This window comes from Embiotoca jacksoni, unplaced genomic scaffold, assembly GCF_022577435.1.
Source record: "Embiotoca jacksoni isolate LCO1_2020_lvr unplaced genomic scaffold, fEmbJac1.0.p SCAF_3, whole genome shotgun sequence".
Lineage (NCBI taxonomy): Eukaryota > Metazoa > Chordata > Actinopteri > Embiotocidae > Embiotoca > Embiotoca jacksoni.
In genome coordinates this window covers 17,580,204-17,602,625 of record NW_027185381.1, presented here as the reverse complement: position 1 = coordinate 17,602,625, position 22,422 = coordinate 17,580,204, and the positions used below count along the sequence as shown (strand labels likewise).

Sequence of the window (22,422 nt, the reverse complement as noted above, 5' to 3'; positions counted from 1 at the left end):
ATAGAAGAACTGAACTGAACATTGTGCTATTTATAGGCTACATTTTTTTTTTTATCAATTTGAAATGATCTTTATTCATTCATTATCACAAGTGCCCTATTGTCTAATAACAATGGTTGACAAAATATGTTGTCCCATGCAAAACAATACCTGTTTTGTAATGTATTTTTGCACGCTCAATCCAAATTTGTTTTTTCTCTGAATGATAATTTTTGCTTTTTTTTGTTTTTTTTTGTTCCATTTCACTCACACGGCAATGTAAGTGGTAACAAGGAAAGTGGAGTGCCTCTAGTTGTTCCTGAGGCCAATACAGGCCAGGGAAAAATCTTACACTTGGAGACTAGATTTGAATTCAGTGTAAAAAAATGAAGTCTGCCTGCCTTAAGTTGGTGAGACAAAAATAGCTAAAGTTTTGTTGCACAGTGGAATTTGTGCAGCGATGTAGAAACATGGACTCAGCAGACAGGCAGGACACCTGCGAAGGGTGAACAATATGGTGATCAGGCAGGTAAAGGAGCAGGAACAAGGGAACACTGCTGTTTTTGCACACAAAAGAACTAGTGAGCAGATGGGGAACAAGCAGCTGTGCAGGGGAGGTCACACAGGCAGTCGTCAAACTCGCAAGTGTGGCGAATAAACACTGAACACAGGCCCAAGAAGGGTATCAAATTAGAAATGTTGCAGTTAATTCTTATGTTTATTTATTTATTTTTTTTTAATTCGGTAGCACGAGCGTTTAGAGGCAGCATGGGCCCTGTTGGCTGGCTTTTGCTTGCTTATCATTCATTATCCTTGGGTGTTGAGTGGGTGGTGGAGTGTCCTGATGGGACTTGTCCCGTAAGGGTGAATGGCTCCTTCTGTTCAGACTGCCTTTGGGTCTCTTGATGTCCTGTAGCCTACATTTCTATTAAAATAGGCAATAACTGGTAAAACAAGCTTAAAGCTTAAAGCCTAAATTACGTGTTTCCCCAAACCTAACATTACCCCAGATATCTTTGCCAACTCGGACTCTTTCAATTTAACATCTACTCTAAAAGGATGCTGGCTTTTGCTAGAATAACAACCTAACCGACGCAAGTCCCCCCCCCCCCCTCCCTCTCCATTTCCCAAAATGCAATTCGTGAAATCGTCACCGTGTTGTTGCGGAAGTGCCGGTGAATGCTGTGTTCGTGTTTTTTTTGTTGTTGTTGCTTTGACGGCTGCATTCGTTCCTCAGAGCAGATCATTCTCGCTAGGTTTGTGTTTGTAGCCGCGACGTTCACGTGAGAAAAGTTGCGTTATGGCAGCTCTAAAATACGCAGGCATGGACGATACAGACAGCGAAGATGAGTTACCACCTGGATGGGAGGAGAGATCTACGAAAGATGGTTGGGTCTACTATGCAAAGTAAGTGGAGTCCCACTGCTAGCGTTAACTGTCAACCAGCATGCATGTGAGTTCACTACCAAAGGGTCACATCGCTGCTATAGTCTGTGGCTGACACTGTTATAGTGTGATTGCATTGTGCAGCAGCTCCGGAGTTTGTGACATGAGAGGCGCAACTTCGCAATCTTTGAATGTAAAATAAACATGGTATATAATTAGTATTTCTCTTTACATCATCGTCTGTCGTTTGAATCGCATCATATTCAAATCTGTTTGCTTGCCATAGACGTACATACTATCTAATTGTGGTTGGGTTTGCACACTCTACTTGCTGTCTTTTATGGATATGTTTATGTGTGGTAGAAAGAAACTAATTGCGTTTAGTCAAGTTTTGCACTTAAGTACAATTTTGATGTACCACTGTACCCGAGTAATTCCATTTGATGGTTCTTTATACTTTATAGACTGCATTTCAATGGGTACAAATGTACATTTTCAAATTGTACATTCTACTCTACATTGGTCTGACAGCTTTAGTTACTTCTCGGATGAGGATTTGACACAATAGATAACATAACGAGCTTTAAAATACAACACAGCTAAAGATTAACGTCTTCTGACGTCTTGCAAAACCAGTGTTTAGTCGGGTTCACGTTTCAGATTTCTGAGTTGTTAACGACTCGACTCCACCAAACAGTGATTTTCCCTCGGGACTACTTACATTCATTTCAATAAATGTTCAGATGATCCAATATCTCTCAATATCTAAAATCAATGATTATAGAATAAGTAACAAAATTTAAAAGAGATTTGTGGATCAGAACCTACTTTTTTCCTATTTTCCTATTCCAGTAATCATTGTTAATCTGATGATGTCATATATAATGATATGTCAGAGGGACCAAACCAGGACTTTAAATTTTTACTACATTTTGCTCTGAATACTTATGCACTTGTACTTAAATAGGATTTTTCATGTGGGACTTTTACTTGTAATAGAGTATTTTTACATTACTGTTTCAGTACTTTACTTAAGTAAATGATCCTAATACTTCTTCCACCACAGGTCTAGCCTTTCTATTCTTTTATGCTCTTTGTTACTATAATGTGTTTTTTTTTTTTTGTTTTTTTTTGCTTGTTTGTTTCTTTTATTGCATGATATCAACCGACTGAGGAACAGCAGATGAAAATGAGCCTTTTGGCTAAATTTGACACATTAACATCACATAGTTGTATCACAGATACATACATTAATGACATAAATGAAAGAAAGTAAAGACAAAAGCCATTTTGATTTCTCCAGTCTTCATCTGTCTTTTTGTTCCAACAGCCATGATGAGATGAAGACACAGTGGGAACACCCCAAGACAGGAAAGAAGAAACGTTGTGCCGGAGGTTTGCCTAATTCACTTGTTTTTCTGTGTTTTAAATATATTTTAAATATATCTGCTCGAGGGTCACTCTCATGCGAAGCAAAGATTGTTTCTCGTTTATCTAACTCGGGCCAGAACGATCATCTTAAAATCAATCATATCAATTGGACCACATTTACATGACGTTGCTAACCAATCACTTAAAGTTATTATAATAGGGCAGAAAGCTCAGTGTTGGATGGAGTTGTGCGTCATCCTCTTTCTTCTCATCATATATTAGCATATATAAAAATGGCTTCGTATGCTCGCTAATGGTGTTTCAGCCATATCTTTACAACCACAGGACTGGACAGTTGCCTTGTTAAATGCCTTGCTTCTTGTGTATAGTATCTTTTTTTTGGGAAAGTGCGATATGAATGAGGTTTTCAGTGTCAAACTTTCACTTGTGCCATCCATCCATCCATTTTCTTCTGCTTATCCGGGATCGGGTCGCGGTGGCAGCAGGCCAAGCATGTTGATCCCGAGGCGTTCCCAGGCCAACTGGGAGATATAATCCCTCCTGCGTGTTCTGGGTCTTCCCTGGCGTCTCCTGCCAGTTGGGCGTGGCTTGAAAACCTCCAGTGGGAGGCCTACTGGAGCTCGTGACCATTGGTGAGGGTCGGAACGTAGACTGAGCGGCAAATGGAAAGCTTCGCCTTCCCTCTTCACCAACACAGTCGGGTGCAGCGCCTGTTTTACTGCTGCAGCCGCACCGATCCGCCTGTCGATCTCCCGCTCCGTCCTCCCCTCACTCGTGATCAAGACCCCGAGATACTTAAACTCCTTTGCTTGAGGCAGGCACTCTGTCCCCACCTGGAGGGAGCAATCCACTGGTTTCCGGCAGAGCAGCATGGCCTCAGATTTGGAGGTGTTAACCCTCATCCCCGCCGCTTCACACTCGGCTGCAAACTGCCTCAGTGAATGCTGGAAGTCTGAAGAGGCCAACAGGACCACATCATCTGCAAACAGCAGAGAGGCGATTTTGAGACCCCCAAACCTGACGTTCTCCTTCCCCCGGCTGTTTCTAGATATCCTGTCCATAAAGGTCACAAACAGGTGACAAAGGACAGCCCTGGCGGAGGCCAACACCCACCAGGAACGAGTCTGACTTATTGCCGAGAATACGAACACAGTTCCTACTGCAGTTGTATAGAGACCGGATGGCCCGTTGCAATGGCTCCGGCACCACGTCCTCCCCCAGCACCCCCCCCCCCAAATACCCCCGAGGGACCCGGTCGAAAGCCTTCTCCAAGTCCACAGAGCACATGTAGACTCGATGGGCAAACTCCCAGGACCCCTCCAGTAGTCTTACAAGGGTAAAGAGCTGGTCCGCTGGTCCACTGTTCCACGACCGGGACAGAATCCGCACTGCTCCTCTTGAATCTGAGGTTCGACAAACGGTCGGAGCCTCCTTTCCAGCACCCTGGCATAAGCTTTTCCCGGGAGGCTGAGTAGTGTGATACCCCGATAGTTGGAGTACACTCTCCGGTCCCCTTTTTTGAAATTGGGAATCACCACCCTGATCTGCCAGTCCAATGGTACTGTTCCCGACCCCCCCGAGAATCGCCACCTTAACGTGGCGGAGGGGTTTGAGTGGCTTAGTGACCCTGGTAGGGTCTCTCAAGGCAAACTGGTCTCAGGGGAGAGCCAAGACTAAGAGCGGTTCAAAAGTCCCTCGATCAACAGCAGCACATGGAGTTCAGCCACCTCGCTCGGATCAGGGAAACCGGGGTACCCTCCCGGAGTCAGACCTGGGAGGGGAGCTCGCCGGTGAGCGTCTGGTGGCTGCACCTTCACCCATGGGTTGTTTCTTCAGCCCGAAGAAACATCATGGTGCAGCTACCCTGTGGACCCACCACCCAGAGGGACAAGCGTCGGGTGCATTGCAGACCGGGCAGCAGGCCGGGCCGGGGGCCCGGGCAAGCCGATTGCCGGCAGCATAGACTTTCCCTTTTGCAAAAAAAATAATTTTATTCCCATGTTTTGTGACTGTTATAGAAAATAATGCCTGTCTTTTCTCTGCAGATTTGCCATATGGTTGGGAGCAAGAAACGGATGAAAAAGGGCAGGCAATTTATGTTGAGTAAGTAGATTAATTTGGCTTAGTGAGATATATAAAACTGTGAGGTCTTAAGATTATGTTTTAATTCTTGTGTCCTAATGTTTTCAGTCACATTAACAAGCGGACAACGTATTTTGACCCACGCCAGGCATTTACAGTGGAGGATGTGGTTGTGAAGCCAAAACGGTATGATGGAAACACTGCTGCTCTAGAGATTCTGCAGGGTCGTGATCTCTCCGACAGAGTTGTCCTCATTACTGGAGGCAACTCGGGCATTGGTGAGTTTCATGGCATCTTTATCTGTTTTCTCAGTTCGATTAATGTTCTCTTATGTTGGAAATCATCGGTATGAAGTGATGTGTGTTTCTGTGATGACACCACTAGGTGGTGATATGGTATTACACTGTATTAGAAGTCTGCTTGACAAGACTGTCTCTACTCCCTGCATGTCCCCATCCCTACACCAGGCATTCATCAACATTAGCCCTCAAAATGATACACTTAGACTCAACAAATCACTCCTTAATACCAAACATGACTGTATTGAAGTTCATTAGCAGGGCTGAATTGGATGTCATTGTTAACTGTAATGAATGGTGTCCATTTGTACCCAGCAAATGCAAGGCTCACTATATAATGGTCTGGAAACAAATGTACTTCCTCTTTCCTTTAGTTTGAATTAGCACGAGTGTTGGCCATTTATTCAGACTTGCTTCTTTGTTCGAGATAGATAATGACAGCGTGAGGAAAATCAAATAAACATAAAATCGTTAATTGTCTTTATATTCAAATTCTTTGTCCCACTGAACGTCACAGCAGTGTAATTGCTGTGTGTGTATTATGAGAGGCAGCACTGTAATACATAGATTTACAGCAGCCTGGGGACCTTCACTGAACAAAGAAGCTTGTGAAAATGCCTTTCTGACCTTGATATTCCTCTGTCATTTAAAAAAAATATAGTCTTTAAAATGAATACAAATCTGAATGATATGATTATTGATGCAGCAATGTAACTATGTAATTCAATTATTTTTCACATTTTCAAATTTTTGTTGCCACACGATAAACAGTTCAAATTGTACCAAATATATGCTCCTTATACAGTGTGAAGTGTTTTAGGTTTTTAGTGTTTTAATAACAAAAGGTTGACATTGACTGAAGTAATGTCAGTTTTTCTCAGTTGAATTGTTTTGACTGTATTTACTTTGATTAAGTCAATATGGGCAGTGGGAAATAAGCCAAATACATCAAATAATAATCACTGACAATGAAATTCTGTACCCAACATACAAATAATGACAATATCAAAAGCTTTGGGTAAAAACAGAATTAAAGAAGAGTGACAAAAATGACTCCATCCATTATCTGTACTTGCTTTGTCTTGAACAGTCATGGGGGGCTGGAGCCTATCCCAGCTGACTTTGAGCAAAGGCGGGGTACACCCTGGACAGGCCTCCAGTACAGTGACAATAATAACCTAAACAAATCATAAAGTGTTGCATGAGTCAAATACCAAAATATAGAAGTGTTACAGATGAATAAAACTTGTGGCCGCAGAAGAAAAACCTGTGTAGAGATGGTTGCACGAGAGGTTAAAAGTGCATAAACCCCACATTCAAAGTTGATTCAAACCAGCTGTGGAGATGTGTCACCTTCTCAGGGGTTTGCACTGGAACAACTACAGCACTTCCCTCTGCCTCTAATTAGTGAAAAAAAAGACTAATATTCTGGTGGGACAATGACTCAAAATGTGGATCAAATATAAGGGAGGTCTGTCTGCAATAAAACAAGAAGCAGAACTGACATACAGTCACAAGAACTCAATTATTTTCTTGAAGAGTTTTTGAGAAGAAGTGAAAGCACTGTCAACACCCCAAAATACTGTATAGTGTGAAACAGTATAAGAAATTGCTGGATTACTGAGCTTTCTTAAATATGACCAAATCAGTTGGCCTTTTGATTACAGGTCGTGAGCACTAATTACAGTATACGGGGAGAATTGAGACAGTTGCAAATAGTTTCCACCACAAGAGGGCACAGCAGGTCCATGATGTAGCTGCCGATGAGGTTTTAAAATGTGATGATATTAACTGCTTCACACTTGCCTATTTCGGCTTTAATTAAAAAAAAAAAAACTATGTAAAGAAAAAGATAATCCACATTTAACATTTGTTGTGATGCATTTAGTAAATAAAAATGTGTTCATCTGGAAAAAAAAGCAGCTTTTCTCAAAAGACTGTATCAAGTAGCTACAACACACAGACATTTTTATAGTGTGGGAATACTTAATAAAACCCTTATTAACATAACCTTTGTTTTACTCTACCACATATTAAATATGCAGCAGCCATAATTAACAGTATTCTAATAGTAATTGCTACTTCTCGTGTGCTCCTTTGACATTCCTGTAGTGAAATGTGGTTATGCCAATTGGTTGGACCCACTTAGCATTTTAATGGCATCAATAGTGTTTTAATCCAAGTGTCAGGGCTATTTCCATTTTCTTCAGTGCTTATTTCCTTCACAAGGAAATGTGACATTTTTATTAGTAATGGTGGGATATTATTTAATTAGAAAATGTACATTTGAGCTCTTTAATTTAGTCCTTAACGCACACGCACATGAAAAGCACATATATGAATTTATTAATGCATGAAATGTCATAGTCTCTGGTTTTGTGACCAGCCTTGAAGCTCCACTGTAGTAGTGCTGGGAGGCGAGACAGTAATGTAGTTTGTCTTGCCAGTGTGATCACTGCGCTCAGTTTACAGCATTAGTCTTCCTCTCTCTGCTTTCTTTTGTAAATTAAAAACCAGTACCAACCTGAATGGTGATTTTTAATTGTGATAATGGAAATGAATGATCGTAGTTTGTTTTCCCCATACTCGTCCCTCACTCCCTCTCTCCTCCTTCTTTTTAAAGGTTTTCTTACTCTTGCTCTGTAGACCTGTGGTTGTACACCTGTACCTCTGCATTGATTCCTAAGCGGCTTTGACCCAGGCCCGAGCCTCCTATCCATCCCCATTACGCACTCCTGCTCTGGCTCTAATTCCCCCCTATCAACTAACACTCAGGTTATTTACTGGCCAGGGGTCTGTGGAACAATTGTCCTTAAAGGGCCATTGTCATGATATATCTAGCCCCCACTGGGTTCATAGACAAAATATTTGCCTCATACAGAATAAGTGCACAACATTATTTTCAAAAATTAAAATCACATATTTTTTGTGTATTTGTTTTACACCTACAGTGCCTTCATGTGCAAAAAAAAAAATTGTGTTTAGCAGAGGCCCTTTCCTAAAATACGTTTTCTGTTGAGGGAAAACTATTTATATTGTGCTCTCTTAGCACATGCAGTCATATTTGTCCTGTGACAGCTCTTCTGGGAGCTGTTTGTATGTACATTTATGTGTCCCACTACCTGGGGAGCATCGTCAGTCTCCCAGGTGCCATGTTGTCAACATAACATATGTTTAATAGTGGTCAGGAATAACATATTGACCCCCTGTCTCACTCAAATATAATATCCAGGCAGGCACAACTGTCGTCCGTGTGCTATTTTTTACTCCCAGTTCAGCATGTCGGATGCATGAAAGAAAGATAGGCCACTGTATTTTTGATGATAACCATTCTTTCACTATTTCTAGAAAAGTGCTCACAAAATATTGTAGGCCTGTGTGAGTATTTCAACTAACTTTTTAGAGTTTCTGGGTTCTCACAATCTCTTTTATGTTTCTGAATTTTATCTGAACTTCCTAGACCCCTCGGTATAGTGTCTCGTTATAGAGCACCGCCTTTCAGTTGTAAACCTCTACTCTACTATGTCTAAATGCATGCACTAAATTTCACGTGGTATTATTGTTAAGGTGCAGGGTCAATGTTGAAATAAGAAGCAGAAAAGGCTCGTGCGGATAGGGAATAGCAAGGATTTGTAGAGGAGCCCTTCGTAATGTCGTAGTATCTCTATGCGTCGTCTCACCAGTGTTTTAGGACTTTGAACGTTATTCTTATTCATGAAAGACTAACATTGTTCTATATTTGTGTTGATCCCGGTGTTGTGTTGTGAGGATTAAGTGTCAGGCCGGTGCTCTCCTCTCTCTGGATGGAGAGATCCCTAAGCATATTCAGTGAGTCGCAGAGCTGCGGGAGCCTCTGTGTGCAGATTAAACCCATAGCCTAGCTTTGTGGCTGATCATTAGATTGAGGCAGATTTGTTAAGCATAACTGCCATTAAATTGGCTGCAAAGCTCTGGTATTTACTGCACTACTGTTTATGAATAAGGACCCCCTTAAAGACCCGCGCAGCGATGCGTTAAACCCGAGCCTCAGTAAGGAGGGAAATGCATTATTCATAGTGGGAGGAATTAGATGGATAAAAAGATGTTCCTGGTGAGGATGGCATGTGGTGTCTGTGTCTCAGTGTGTGTGTCGCTGAGCATCTCTGAGTAGCTGCGTGTGGTTTAGATGACATCCAGAGTGCGTCTGTGTTTATATTCAGAAGTCTGATAGTGTTTTTGTGTGCGTGTCCGCTGGGGGAGCGGCCGCCCTGTGTCCTGCTCCGTCTCCTCTGTGTCAACTACTGAACCACAGAGGAAATCGAAGGAGAGTTTTATTTTTTTTTTCATCGGGCATTTCATGTCCTCACTGATGAATGTGTTTATTGGCTACGTAATGAGAACCAGTTATGGTTGGTTAGTCAAATTATTCAACTTTATTAACCTTGGATGAAATTTGCAATGCAGACTCAAACTGGTGTAACATGCAAAGAGTATTATGCTGGAGGCTAGAAGGGTTCAATAATGATTACAGCTCTAATATAATACAAGTGAAGTGGTTAGAGAGAGAGGATGGAATACATATATGTACTTAAAGGCTGTAAGTAAAATAAAATGAATGGGGTATTGGGTTATTGTGTGTAGTCAAGTAGTTTATAGACCTATCGAGTTTACAGTCTGCAGATGATGAGGGGATGGAAGTTACATGATGGGGGGATTTTTGATGACAGTGATGAAAATAGCCCCAATGCTCAGCAGATATGTGTGCACGAGGAGGCCTCTGGGGTTTCAGTTTATCCTTGTGCATGTGTTTGATTTGGTGTGGTATGTGTTTATCAACTTTACTGTCCGCTCTCGCTCTGTGAGGCTGCTGGAGGACCAGGGGTGTCCAGTGTGGTGTGAGGCCATGATGAGAGATTGTGTAGGGAGTTGGAGGTTGACTCAGAGGGTCAGAGAGAGAAGGGGGTGGGTGGGTACTAGATAAGGCTGCGTGGATGGTGAAAGTGGGGGTAGGAGGTAGGAAGGAGGCAGAAGGGGACAGGGAGGGGTAATAGAACCACTCCAGTGCTCTCGCCTGGAACAGCTCAACCTTGGGCTGTAATTACTAACCATACATTCCACTTTTGGGGTGACATCTCCCTCCTCTTGGACTAATGGAGGGGAATTAGAGGGGATCTTAAAAGTCAGAAAGAGTGGGAGAAGAGTTGTGCGGTTCTTCACTTCTTGGGCAAGAAATACACAGCAGCAACCGCAGGAACAGGTGCACTCACCACCGGACAGGAGTTGGAGGCTCTATCCAGAATCACTCCATCGTTCACTTATTCACTGCTTTCTGCATACAGTAAAGGGGACACGCTGTAGTAAGCAGAAAACAGATATTTTAGCTAGAGCACAAATGGTTAGTCATCATTCCCCATCTTACTTTCCCCTCATTTGTCATTGTCTCTCCACTGTTAACTTCATATCAAAAGCATAAAATACCCCAAAACATCTTTATTAGCTGGAAGGAGTGTACAAGTTATTGACGCAAATTTGTTTTGATGTCCCACGGAATTTTGAAGGCATAAATTCAGTGCTCAGACAAAAAAATTCTGACACTCAAATCAATTAACTTCCACCAAATAATGTGCATTATGTAGTAAACAGAACACAGATTTAAAGGTATGAGAGGAAGAGAGAGGTTCATAAGGTAAATAATTTAGGGTGTGACAGTGCAGTGGCAGAATTGTAGGGGGTTGCAGTTGTTTATATATCTACTAATTTATAAACACTTTACCAAGTCAAAGGCCCAAGAATTTTATGAATAAATCAAACTGATAAGATAAACTAGACAGAGATAAACACAATTAAAAAGTGTAATTAAAAGTCACATATTTATCACATTTAGTCATTGCCTCTGAAATAGAACGCACAACATATTTTTATGTTGCACATTACAGTTAAAAAAAAGGCCTTATAATTCAATGAGGCGAGTTGATATGTGGCCTGCTGGTGTGTTCTTTTGAACACAAATTCGGCTCTGGCGAGGAGGGGATTGTGGGAACTCAACATGTTTACCCGCAGGTCTTGTAATGATCTGAATTGACTTCTGTTTGCCCAATTGTACTGCGGAGCTTATTTTAGTTAAATGCCTCTTTGGATGCAGATCAAGAGGAGAGAAGGAGCAGGCGGCTCCGTTTGCCAAATAAACACGTTTACTGACGAGGCTGGTAATGATCTCATTACATTGAGCCAATACACCTGTGTACGAGGGGGATCCAGAGAGGGGCGGCGGGCCAGGGAGGACAAACAAAGCGTGAAATCACTAAATCACACTCATTATTGGGGAATATCAGTAGGGCCAGGTTCCTAATGTACCATGAAGAGCATTCACTGCTTAATGGACATTTTACACATTTTTTATGCATTTTATACATTACAGTAAAACACATTTTCAACAATAGCTAAGCCATCTACTGTATTTTTTGCAACATTGTGAAGCTTCAGATTAAATCAAAGGATCATCCTCTTCATCCTCCAGATTTTTAAAAATGTTCTGATCATGTACAGACTCTTCCTCTTATAATACTGTGTTTACCATGTTATTGTCTTATTAGACGAAAGAACCTGGACGAGCGTTGCAGCTAAGCAGGCCTTCTGTGTGTTGTAAAACAGCTTATGGCGTCTGTCGATCCACCAGAGCAAAAGAATCCCCTGTCTGACCTCTTGTCATGTTCCAGTATCAACATACGATGCTGAAACAGGCTCCCTTTGTTGTACACCTGACCAAGAACTAATTTCAGTGCGGCCCTCTCCACCGGTAACATGGGTGAAAGGGCGGGGAGTCTCTGTTACAGCAACGCCACTCTCGTTATTTCACAATTAATGTCAAGCCCTTGTTATTTGTCATTGCAAATACATGGCTTCAGTGCTGCTGCTGTTGTTGCTGCCATATTCTAATTTGTTCTCCATTATGGAAAACACTGGTGCCGATTAATTTCACTTTCATGGTTTGTACACACAACAAGTGAGTGTGAGGTGTTGTTGTTTACCACAAGCCAGTAGCCTTGTGCAATTTATAAAGGCTGAAAAAAAATGCGTTAAAATAAGGCCATGTTCAGAGAATTGCTATACAAATTTTGGATATGCTATACCCTTAATGGCAGATATATCTTTAAGAATTTTATCATTATATTAGTGTTTAGATTAAATCACTGAAAATGCCCCACATGCAGGTATTTTGCATTGCCCTGAGAAGGTTTTATAACATGTCTTTCCTAAAGCCTGCTGCTACACCTGCAAATTTAAAGTGCATTTTTGTCCCGGGAGTCATACTGCTTGTTTTTTTTTTTTTCTGTCATGTTGTTTTTATTTCCATTTCCATTTGCTGTGAGTGGAATGATCTCCGCTCACAGCCACAGTCCCCTCCATTACACCTAATAAGGTGTCATATAATTTCATTCCATGCTTCACTTGTCAGAAAGGGATTCCAATCCTACTCCAATTTTGAGTTTTAATAGATATTAGTCCTTAACGCTCGCCTCACAATTAGGCCCCCCAGTTTTGCTCTTAATGAAAATCAGATTAAGACATATAATCTAATTACAGCCCATATTAATCCACCCTCTTATACACTCGGCCTCTCAGATCCTTTTTGCCACAATCAATTATTGAGCCTGTCAATTTGTCAATCAGGACACTCCCTCTCTATGTGTGTTTACGGTATAGTGGTTTGTATTTAGAGGTTGGAATAAAAAAAATATATGACTCTGTGCTGTTGAACTTTTCCAGGACACTTTGAGGGATAGTAAATGTCAGAGGAAATAAAAATACGGTGAAGGAAAAAAGTTAATCTCATAAATTAATTCAACCTACGGGAGGAAATGACCCATTTAGACTTGTAATTTAGAAATGAACTTCTCTCCCTCTATCTTCAGTTTTTGTCAGTTTTATCGTGACTTCATGATTTGGATGGAGCCATGAAGTAGTCTTGGACTGATAAATTCTGTGCATATCTGTGGACCTCGTTTCATGGGAGAAATGTCCTTATCAGAGGCCCTTTGATGTGCTGAAAAACCACACTAAGGTTCAGTTTGAATGTCATGTCTGTTCGATTGATCATTTGACTACTCCTATTATGACCCATGTTTTCATAATTACTGCCATCACTGTGTAATTATTAACATAATTAACAACCGACCTCCCTTCCTCTAGCCCAGCACGAGCAGCAATACCTTCGTAGAGCCGGCGGTCAGATCCAAAACTTTATCTAAGACGAGACGAAGAAGTCTTAAACCACAATAATTCAATCAGTTTCATCACTTCAGAGAGAAATGATTAACTCCCTCTACTAGACCACTGGGTTACTCAATGAAAGGAATTATATGGAAAATTGATGGGGATTTTGACTTGCATGCCCCCACCACCAACCCCTCCACCCTGTTATATTCAACCCCTGAGAATCAAAGTTATCTTCAGAAAAAACTAATCTAAGTATTGCTCGCTTTCATTCTTTTTTTTTTTTTTTTTTTTATCCCTCTCTTCATGTCTCCCTCTCTGTCTGTTTGTCTGTCTCTGTCCTCCTGTCTCAGGCTTTGAGACAGCCAGGTCTTTTGCTCTTCACGGTACCCATGTGATCCTGGCATGTCGAAACCTGTCCCGGGCCACCAAGGCAGCCAGCCTCATACAGCAGGAGTGGGTAAGTGACAGTTGAAGTGATCCCTGATTTTTTTCTGTAACCTAAAAAGCTCAAAGAAGCGAAGCAATGTTATTTTATATTTTTCATATTGACAACAAATCCATTAAAACACCAAAACCGACAATGAGCTGATGCTACAACAAGGACTGTGTGTGTAGCTCAAAGCATGATACAGCAGCTTAAAAACACATCACACCATCTTGTTGCCATAAGTACTCACTAGCATAACAAATGTGTTTTATCCATGACAGAAAATAGTCCCAGACAAAAACAGTATTTACCCTTGTTCAAATGTTATTTTTTTTAATAAATGAGCTCGGGGCTGAGAGCCATAGACAGGCTGGCAAAGTTGGAAAGTGCCATCCAGACTGTAAGTGTTTGGACAGTTAGTTCTTCAGGCTCCGTGCTTTTGCACATTCAGTTTGGAATAAAATACTGGTTACTGGCTGCATTAAATTTGATATTTAATACAGCCTTTTTAACACGTATTGCCCAAGGTTTAGGGGCTGAAAAGTAATTGCCGAAGCACCGAGCCCAAAGAAAAAAAAAAAATCTAGAACTGTCCAAATATTTATGGTCGATATGAACCGATATGTCTGTCCAACATAGAAGAGGCATTCCTTCCCTCTTTTTTCTTCTAGTATGTTTTTTTTTTCTTGTATAAACTGGAGTCTAAGAACAGAGGAAATACTAGAGGCTAGGTAGAAAGCAAATTTGTGATTTGGGGCCATATAAACACCAATTGTTTCAGTATGATTTGCAAATGTGTGACAATTTATGTCATAGTAACACACATGTTTGTGACATGAAATAAAGATTTCTCTATAATTGACATTTCCAGGTCTCCCCTGAAAAAGAGACCTTTTTCTCAATGACAGTAAAGGTTGAGGTATACATGTTTATGTTCTTACAAACTGCCTGCACACTTGACAGGAACGGAGAGGAAACTTGTGTGTGAGTGTCTCTCTGTAAAGCAAGTGAGAGAGAGTTAAACGGAGGAAGGGGGAGGGAGAAAAAGTGAGAGGGCATCTGATAATTACCTGAGATTATTGCTCTAATATCGCTGCGCTTGTGACATGTCCCCAGATTTACGAGTGTGGGAAAATAAACAAGTGAAATGTGGGTGCTGGAGCAGAAAGAATAAGCCATTAGCACTGGGTTGATTACAGAGAGCAGGACTTGAAGAAGAAGGAGAGTGAGTGCTCAGAGCAGATATGAAGAGAGACGCTGAGAGGGAGGAAAAGAGGGGAGAGAGAGGGAGACAAACGCCTTTGAGCGGGAGTAGATCTGCAGTGTTTAAACTCACCAAAGTCTCTAATTGAAGTACGCCCCTGGGGCTGTCAGTGCTGCTCCACAGTGTGAAATCCAGTGCTTTGTCTAAATAAGTGAGGAAAAGCTCCGATCCCAGTACCAGATTTTGCAGTCAAATTGATTTGCAGGCTTCACACCTGCCACAGAATTATCCAACAAGTGAAATGTTGATGAATTAACAAATGGAAATAATTGCTTAAGAATAAACGATTGTGACCTCTGTGGTGTAAATGATAACCCTCTCTATTTGTAATACATTGGCATGTAGCATGCGCAGATTGTCAGCAAATTAAAACGGTAATAGAGCTTGATAGAGCTCAAATACAGCACGAGTACTGAATTAGCATTCCCTAAGATCACTCTATATTTCCTTTTCAAGGAATCCCCCTATTATAGGCTAATGAATAAAAGTCACAATATCAGAATAAATCTTTGCTGCAAATTCTCCCCTCTGGCGACATTATTAATAGATTCAGGAGAAGAATAGAGAGGAGTATTAATCTTTAAGATGATGGATGGACTCTGCTTACCTTCCCATGCTCCTATGTTAAGGTCATTTTGATAAGAGGGTATATTTTGGGGTCCTCTGTACAAAAGGTCATCATATCTACTTCCAGGTCCCTCTCAGAGTTCCGCTCTGGTTGCCAGGAGTGGAACTGAGTCCCGATTGCACAAGACCCCTGACCTCTAACTACCTGCTTACTATTACTCTGAACTCTCTCTGTCTCTAACCCTCTCTAACCCTCTCTCTCTCTCTCTGTGTGTGTGTGTGTGTGTGTGTGTGTGTGTGTGTGTGTGTGTGTGTGTGTGTGTGTGTGTGTGTGTGTGTGTGTGTGTGTGTGTGTGTGTGTGTGTCTGGCTGTGTGGGCCAGTGTTGCTGCTCAGAGGTGAGAGTGATGGCTCGCTCGCAGCGCAGGGCGGTGTGGTTCAGCGTAGCGCCGTGTACTGACAGTGGGTATAATAGTGGGGTCGCTGATGGATAATAGGAAGGTCAGAACAGCCAGGAAGCGTAGGGTCAGAGGGCTCATCCTTCCCAGCCAATCATGCTGTGTTCTGCCAGGAACGGCTACCGTAACAGAACAATACACTTTACAGAAGATTCCTGGAAGAGAAAAATCTGTCCTGTTGCTCTGCTTATTATTAACTAATTTGGAAATATTTGTTTCTACTGTATATTTTACACATTGACCTAATTATTTATTGAAGTTTGACCTTTCTTTTTTTCTTTGTGTTTTTGCAGTCTTTTTATCATGTGATTAGTTTACTGCTGTTTTCATGGTGAGACTTTAGCTGCATCTTCTCTGCAGTCCTGATTGGAGTACAATATGTTGTTTTCTCTGTGTCTGTCTGAGCTGTGAGGAGAAACCCCTCCAGCAGGCTCATTAGGGGACTTTAGAGTGGCGGAGTGGGGATAAACATTTACCTTATGATTGTGTTTTACAATAAGCCTGATGCTGGTTGCCTTTATAGGGTTGAAAGGGGGCTGTTTTTACAGGCTGTGACGAAGCCACAGTAAAACCAGGGGATTATCCAGCAGATGGGTACTGGAAAAGATGGAGGGAGAGCAGAGGGACATGGGAAGACAGAAATGAGGAAAATGCACATAGTGAAGCATGGGAACACAGATGTGGTCCGAAAAGCAAGATACATTCATTGTAGAGACAAAAACTTCACGATTCATGTGTACTAATAAATTAAATTATCTTGACTGTATTGCCATATTTCTTTCGAGGAGCTTTACAGTGCACACCTCTAAGCTCTGCAGCTCTTGGCCTCTGTCCTGCGCTTGAACTTGCATGTCATTTTACCATAGTCCCTTACCTATCCATCTCTTATTCCACTCAGGGTACCAGTAGGTTAAGTAGCTGGTTAACAACCAAAGTGTTGCCTGCGTGCCAGAGCTTTATTTTTCCTGATCGCCTTTAAAATTATGCTTATCTTTGAGTCCAATGTCTCCCTTCGAGAGCTGTAATGGACTCCCCTGAGATGTAGCCCACTGCTTGGTGGGCCAACAAAGGCCCTTGGCCCCTGAGTAGAATACACACACACACACACACACACACACACACACACACACACACACACACACACACACACACACACACACACACACACACACAAACATATGCCTTGGTCTTATTTTGTAATTTCTTTCTTTCCTTTTTTTTTTTCTTTTTGCAAAAATGCTCATTTCTACAACACATGCTAATGAGATGCTTTGTAAGGGCGTTAATTAGCGAGTTAGTCACTGATTGCTGTGCTTGTTTTTGTTGTGTGTGTGTGTGTGTGTGTGTGTGTGTGTGTGTGTGTGTGTATGGTGGTGGTGGTGGTGGTGGGGTATTAATATGGCTGTGTGCTGCTGAGGAGAGTTCTGTCAGGGTCTGCTCTGGAACCAATTAGGCTAAAGCTCAGTGTCCACTGAGGCTGCTGTGAGAAAAAAGCCTGCTGCTTGCAATGTCAAACAGCAACATTAACACAGGCCAGAGAGGCAAAGCAAGACAGGCAGACAGAGAGCTGATAAGCAGCGGTCATTCATACAGGCAGGCAGACCGCCTGACAGACAGTGAGCTCCTCGGATGAATATGAAAATTAGGCACAGAATGCACTCATGCCCTCTATCACAAACTTTTATTGTTCTGTTCACCATTTATCAAATCTTTAGATCTATAAAAAAAAAAAAAAAAAAAAAAAAAAATATATATATATATAAATATAAATAATCTACTCTTGTAGCTGGTTCCTGTGCTGTAGGATAAGGTTACATCAGGATCAATGAGACAATGTTCCTTTCCAAGCACATGCTATTTCAGGTGAAGTGACTGGATTTTTACAAAGCAGAGATGGAAAAGGTTTCTAAAACACAGACGGAAAGAAGACAATGTAACCTTGAAGATGTCAGTACATAAAGTTGTTCCCATACCTTCCAGATGCTCCATCTTGCCGACTCTCACCGGCTTTCCCCTGCTCGTGGTTTATGATTTATAAGAGAATGCCACCCGCATATGCGTCATGGTACATACAGCAGTGTGAGGTGGCAAAGTTTGAGATGAGTCTCACATTTCTTCTAAAAGAAATGACCGTGTTCATTTGGCTACATGCATGCGTTCAGACCGTTTTCTGTCACCCTCAGTCTACCTTTAACCTGAATCACACTGGTTTAGAGAGGGAAAGTGGTGTGTGTGTGTGTGTGTGTGTGTGTGTGTGTGTGTGTGTGTGTGTGTGTGTGTGTGTGTGTGTGTGCGCGCGCGCATGTGCATGCCTACATTTGTCCATTTTGCCCCGTGCATAACCTCCCATGTCAGTCTGACAGGCCCTGTGCCCCGCTGGCCACCACGCCATACCACGCTACAGCCACGCTCCTCTCGTTGAGGCCAACAGGAAGTGACACATAGGAAATGCTGACCTGGTCGGTGGCAGCCCCTCCAAGGCCTCAGGATGCTGCTCTTTTAGTTACTGTTCCCCTCTCTTCCCTCGCACCATCCACTTTCTTTTTTTTTTTTTCATCTTCCAGAAAGGCCTCAAAAGACTCCCTCTCCACTCACCTTTTGGTTCCCAACCACTTTTTCCTCTTCTTTTCTCTCCCAAAATGATCAAGGAAATTGCAGCCCATTTCCCAGGTCACTGAGCAGGTCTATAGCACTCTCCTGTGTTTCCAGAGTGTCCGGTAGATCAGAATTAATCATTTTTAGGTCTTACATCTTTCAGGATTACATCTTTTTCTCCTCATCATTTTTTTTTCTTCGTGTGATTTACCTTAAACCTTAAATGTCATCATCTTGCGAACATCCTCACCAAGCTTAAATGCATTCCTTTTGACATAAAAACAAAAGCCAAATTTACCCTGTTGCTTTAATTAAAGCACACTTGCACATTGCTCCTCAACTAATTTTATTTTGCATGTGGTTTTGCTGACATATCAGCGTTGAAGCTCGCATAAATCCGGTGGAGATTGTTGTTGGTGACGTCAAAGCTTGTACTTAAGGAGCCCAAGAGCCTCTTTTCAGATCGTTCCCAGTCTATAGCAACATTACACCTGCGCTCCCACCTCCCCCTGCTCAGTCCTCTTCTCCAGTACATCCTCTAAATCACTGAGGGAGCGCTGGTTCTCCCTTATTTCCAGGATAAGGCAGATAGCAAATCGGTCTGCCTCCTCCACATATTAGTCGCATGTGTCTGCTCCTCCAGGGAGACCTTCTCATCTCTCTTTATTTACTTATTTGTTTGTTTTCTACTTGTATTGTGTCTGTGAAGTGGGAATAAAAAGGTCCCACGTCCTCAACTATTCTCTACTTCAGCCTGGCACTAAAGAGAGCAAAAAGGATGGATTGAATGAAGGTGCAATTGCGATATGTAAATTTGATGAGGAAACCCCTTTTCCCTCAAATTTATCCAGCTCTCATTCCTTCAACAAGCGACCACACAGGGCTCAGGAGCTGCAATAGGATTTACTGTAATATACCATTGAGCATTTCTTTACATTACACTGGTGACGGTTCCAATGCAGCTCGTGGGAATACTAAAGGAGGCTTTGTATAGTATAGACTGTTAGTATAAAAGCGTACAACTTGAATACCTTGAAGTTTTACAATAGTAAGCATTTTGTGCGTGTGTGCGTGCGCGTGTGTGATCGTGCATCTACGTAATACACTCCACAAGTTAAGTATGTATGCACGTGCACTTCCGTGCACACAGATGCATGTTGCACACACCCATCCACATGGTTTGTATTTAAATGCTTGATTATGCATTTTGCATAGCTTTGGGACATGCATCACTCTTCCCAGACTGCTAATAAAGTGACCAGGGAGATGGGGAACCTAAATGAATCCTAAAGTGCCTGGCTTGCATTCCTCACTCCCTCACTCTCTCTCACTGCTCTGCTTAGTTATTCCAGCCCGTCGTGAAAAGCTGTGCGCCGCTCAGCTCTGCTCCTCCTTATGTCTGTCTGCTATAGCCAGGTGCTCCGTCTCCTGAAGAGGTGTGGTCTGCTCCTAATTGCCTGGACCACGGTGAACTATGGGCAAATGCTCTGTGTGAAGGAGCACCATGGAGGAATAATTTTGAATAAATCACATAGTTAGCCGGTTGATATTTTCTGCTAAATAAGCAGTTCAGCAGCCATCTCACAAGGAGGTGTGAGCGTTAGAATGATGGGTCACTTGCCATAGGTCATGTTGGGGAGGATTTAAATGATTTAAATGATGTCACTGCCACTGAAGGGGACAGGTTGAGGAAGGATGTGTAAGGCAGCACCTCTTTGTTGTTTGAACCTGACAGATTCTCATCCCTCTGTCTTTCACTTTTCCCTCTGAAGGAGGGCCCATAGCCCTGGGATGAGGGCTTCTTATGATGAGAGAGGTGAGAGGTTGCCTGGATCTCTTTCACTCCTTCTCCCTCTCCTTTTCTCTCTGCCAGCAGAGAATGTTTTTATTGAAGTCTGAGAAGTGCTGACCACAGAGAGACAAGTCCAGCACACACTGTAATGTTTTAAATCAAAAGATGAGCCAGTTGTAATAAGCTGCAGCCAAATAGACTGAGGCTTAGTTGATGTCTGCCAAACATAGTAATGTTGAATGCAGAAACCATCTGGCAACTGGCTATAACATTTATCCGCTATTACCCCAAGCTCTTTTAGCATCTTTAGCACAGTTTGAAATTAGCACAGGCTCTCAGATCCCATGATAAAGTTCAGAGGAGATGCAATAGGCTAATTAGATGTAATTCTGTGTTTGATGTCTCTGTGAGATTTAAATTGTCTGATGCTGTCTCTCGTCATCTTTCATAACCCACCAAGAGTATATTCAGACATGAGATGGGAACTTAATGAGTATGTGTCTGTGAGAATGCACGTGTATGTCCATGTCTGATTGCGTTTCACATGTGAGAGATAGAGAAGGGGTGTGGGGGGGTGGGGAAGACTGTGTAGCCTCTTGTCAGTTTGTGTTTGTCGTGAAGGACAGAAGGATTGTCCACTAATGAACGGACAAGTACGTCACAACAAGTCAACAGCTGCCATGTCCGACCAGTCCGACCCGTAAGTCACAAATTTCAATGTCAGACAGATCAAGAATAACAGTCACAAAGCTCTCTCCAGTCAAGTGCCCTCTCTGAAAGAAAAAAAGATGCTGTTGTGAACATGATGAGAATAGACTGTTGAATCCTGTATGAGTGCTTTGTTTTTCCTAAAAGCAAAACCACTACGATAATAAGCTTTTTCAGACAAGATGTGACCTTTTTAAAAAACAATAAGCACTTAGAAATCTTGAATTGCCTTTGATTTACCTGGCATACATGTAGAATATAATAATAATAATAATAATTATTATTTTATTTTCCCAAAATCAACATATTCTGTAGCGTTTTGGTGCAAAACTTTTCAAATGATCTTTTTTGCCAATGCAAAATGTTTTTTGCTGGTATTGCTGAGTGTCTGAGCCTTGTCTTAGGTTTATGGGATATCCTCTGCAGTCAGGTCTCATGGAATTGATACCAGTGAACTGCTCCAGGCATCCAAACAATCCTGCCCCAGGCATAGCTATCATTATTTTCTGGGAAGTTGTGTGTGTGTGTGTGTGTGTTTGTGTGTGTGTGTGTGTGTGTGTGTGTGTGTGTGTGTGTGTGTGTGTGTGTGTGTGTGTGTGTGTGTGTGTGTGTGTGTGTGTGTGTGTGTGTGTGTGCACTTGTAAGTATGTATAGCTGTGGGTTTGTACTGTATGTGCTTTGACACAGAGTTAACACTGGTTTACAGCTTAATCAGTCTGTGTAACTGAATGCATATTTATCAGAGAGAAAATTCATGCTCAAAGAATCAGACCTCAGCCCATACATCATTATCAAACACACACTTGCACGTGCACATCCTTCCAGACGCGCGCGCGCGCGCACACACACACACACACACACACACACACACACACACACACACACACACACACACACACACACACACACACAGAGATCCACATTTCATTAGAGAGGCAGATTCAGGCAGCAGTAGATTAAAAACAACGTGTGTTTTTACAGGTCCATAAATCAAGCATGGGACGAGGGGGATTCATTTAGAGAACACCAGAGTTGTGGCGTAGTTGCCCTCACGTGACTAATGCTTAACTGCGATACTTTGATACACTGCCTTTTTATTAGTTTCATTCTCTCCTGTCCCATATCAGTGATTATCTCTCAGCTCACACTTGACTCGCGGAGTAGGTTAGATGTTGTATTCATTTTTGCTGAACATTTTGATGATGAAACAACCAACCCCCAGTCTAAATGGTGATTAAGTCTGCACACTTTCAAATGATTAGGCCTACAGTGCAGAAT

The 22,422-nt window shown here is 42.0% G+C and overlaps 1 protein-coding gene across 1 annotated transcript in view; it reads left to right on the top strand.

The window, feature by feature from the left end:
* Positions 1–1,147: 1,147 nt before the first annotated feature.
* wwox (WW domain containing oxidoreductase) overlaps positions 1,148–22,422 on the top strand; it is a 133,055-nt gene continuing 111,780 nt past the window's right edge. Inside the window, exons 1-5 of the mRNA XM_069162474.1 lie at positions 1,148–1,386; positions 2,696–2,760; positions 4,803–4,860; positions 4,948–5,117; positions 13,685–13,791. Of these exons, the coding sequence (XP_069018575.1) occupies positions 1,280–1,386; positions 2,696–2,760; positions 4,803–4,860; positions 4,948–5,117; positions 13,685–13,791 (507 nt within the window). The 5' untranslated portion in view covers positions 1,148–1,279. The remainder of the gene's footprint in view (positions 1,387–2,695; positions 2,761–4,802; positions 4,861–4,947; positions 5,118–13,684; positions 13,792–22,422) is intronic.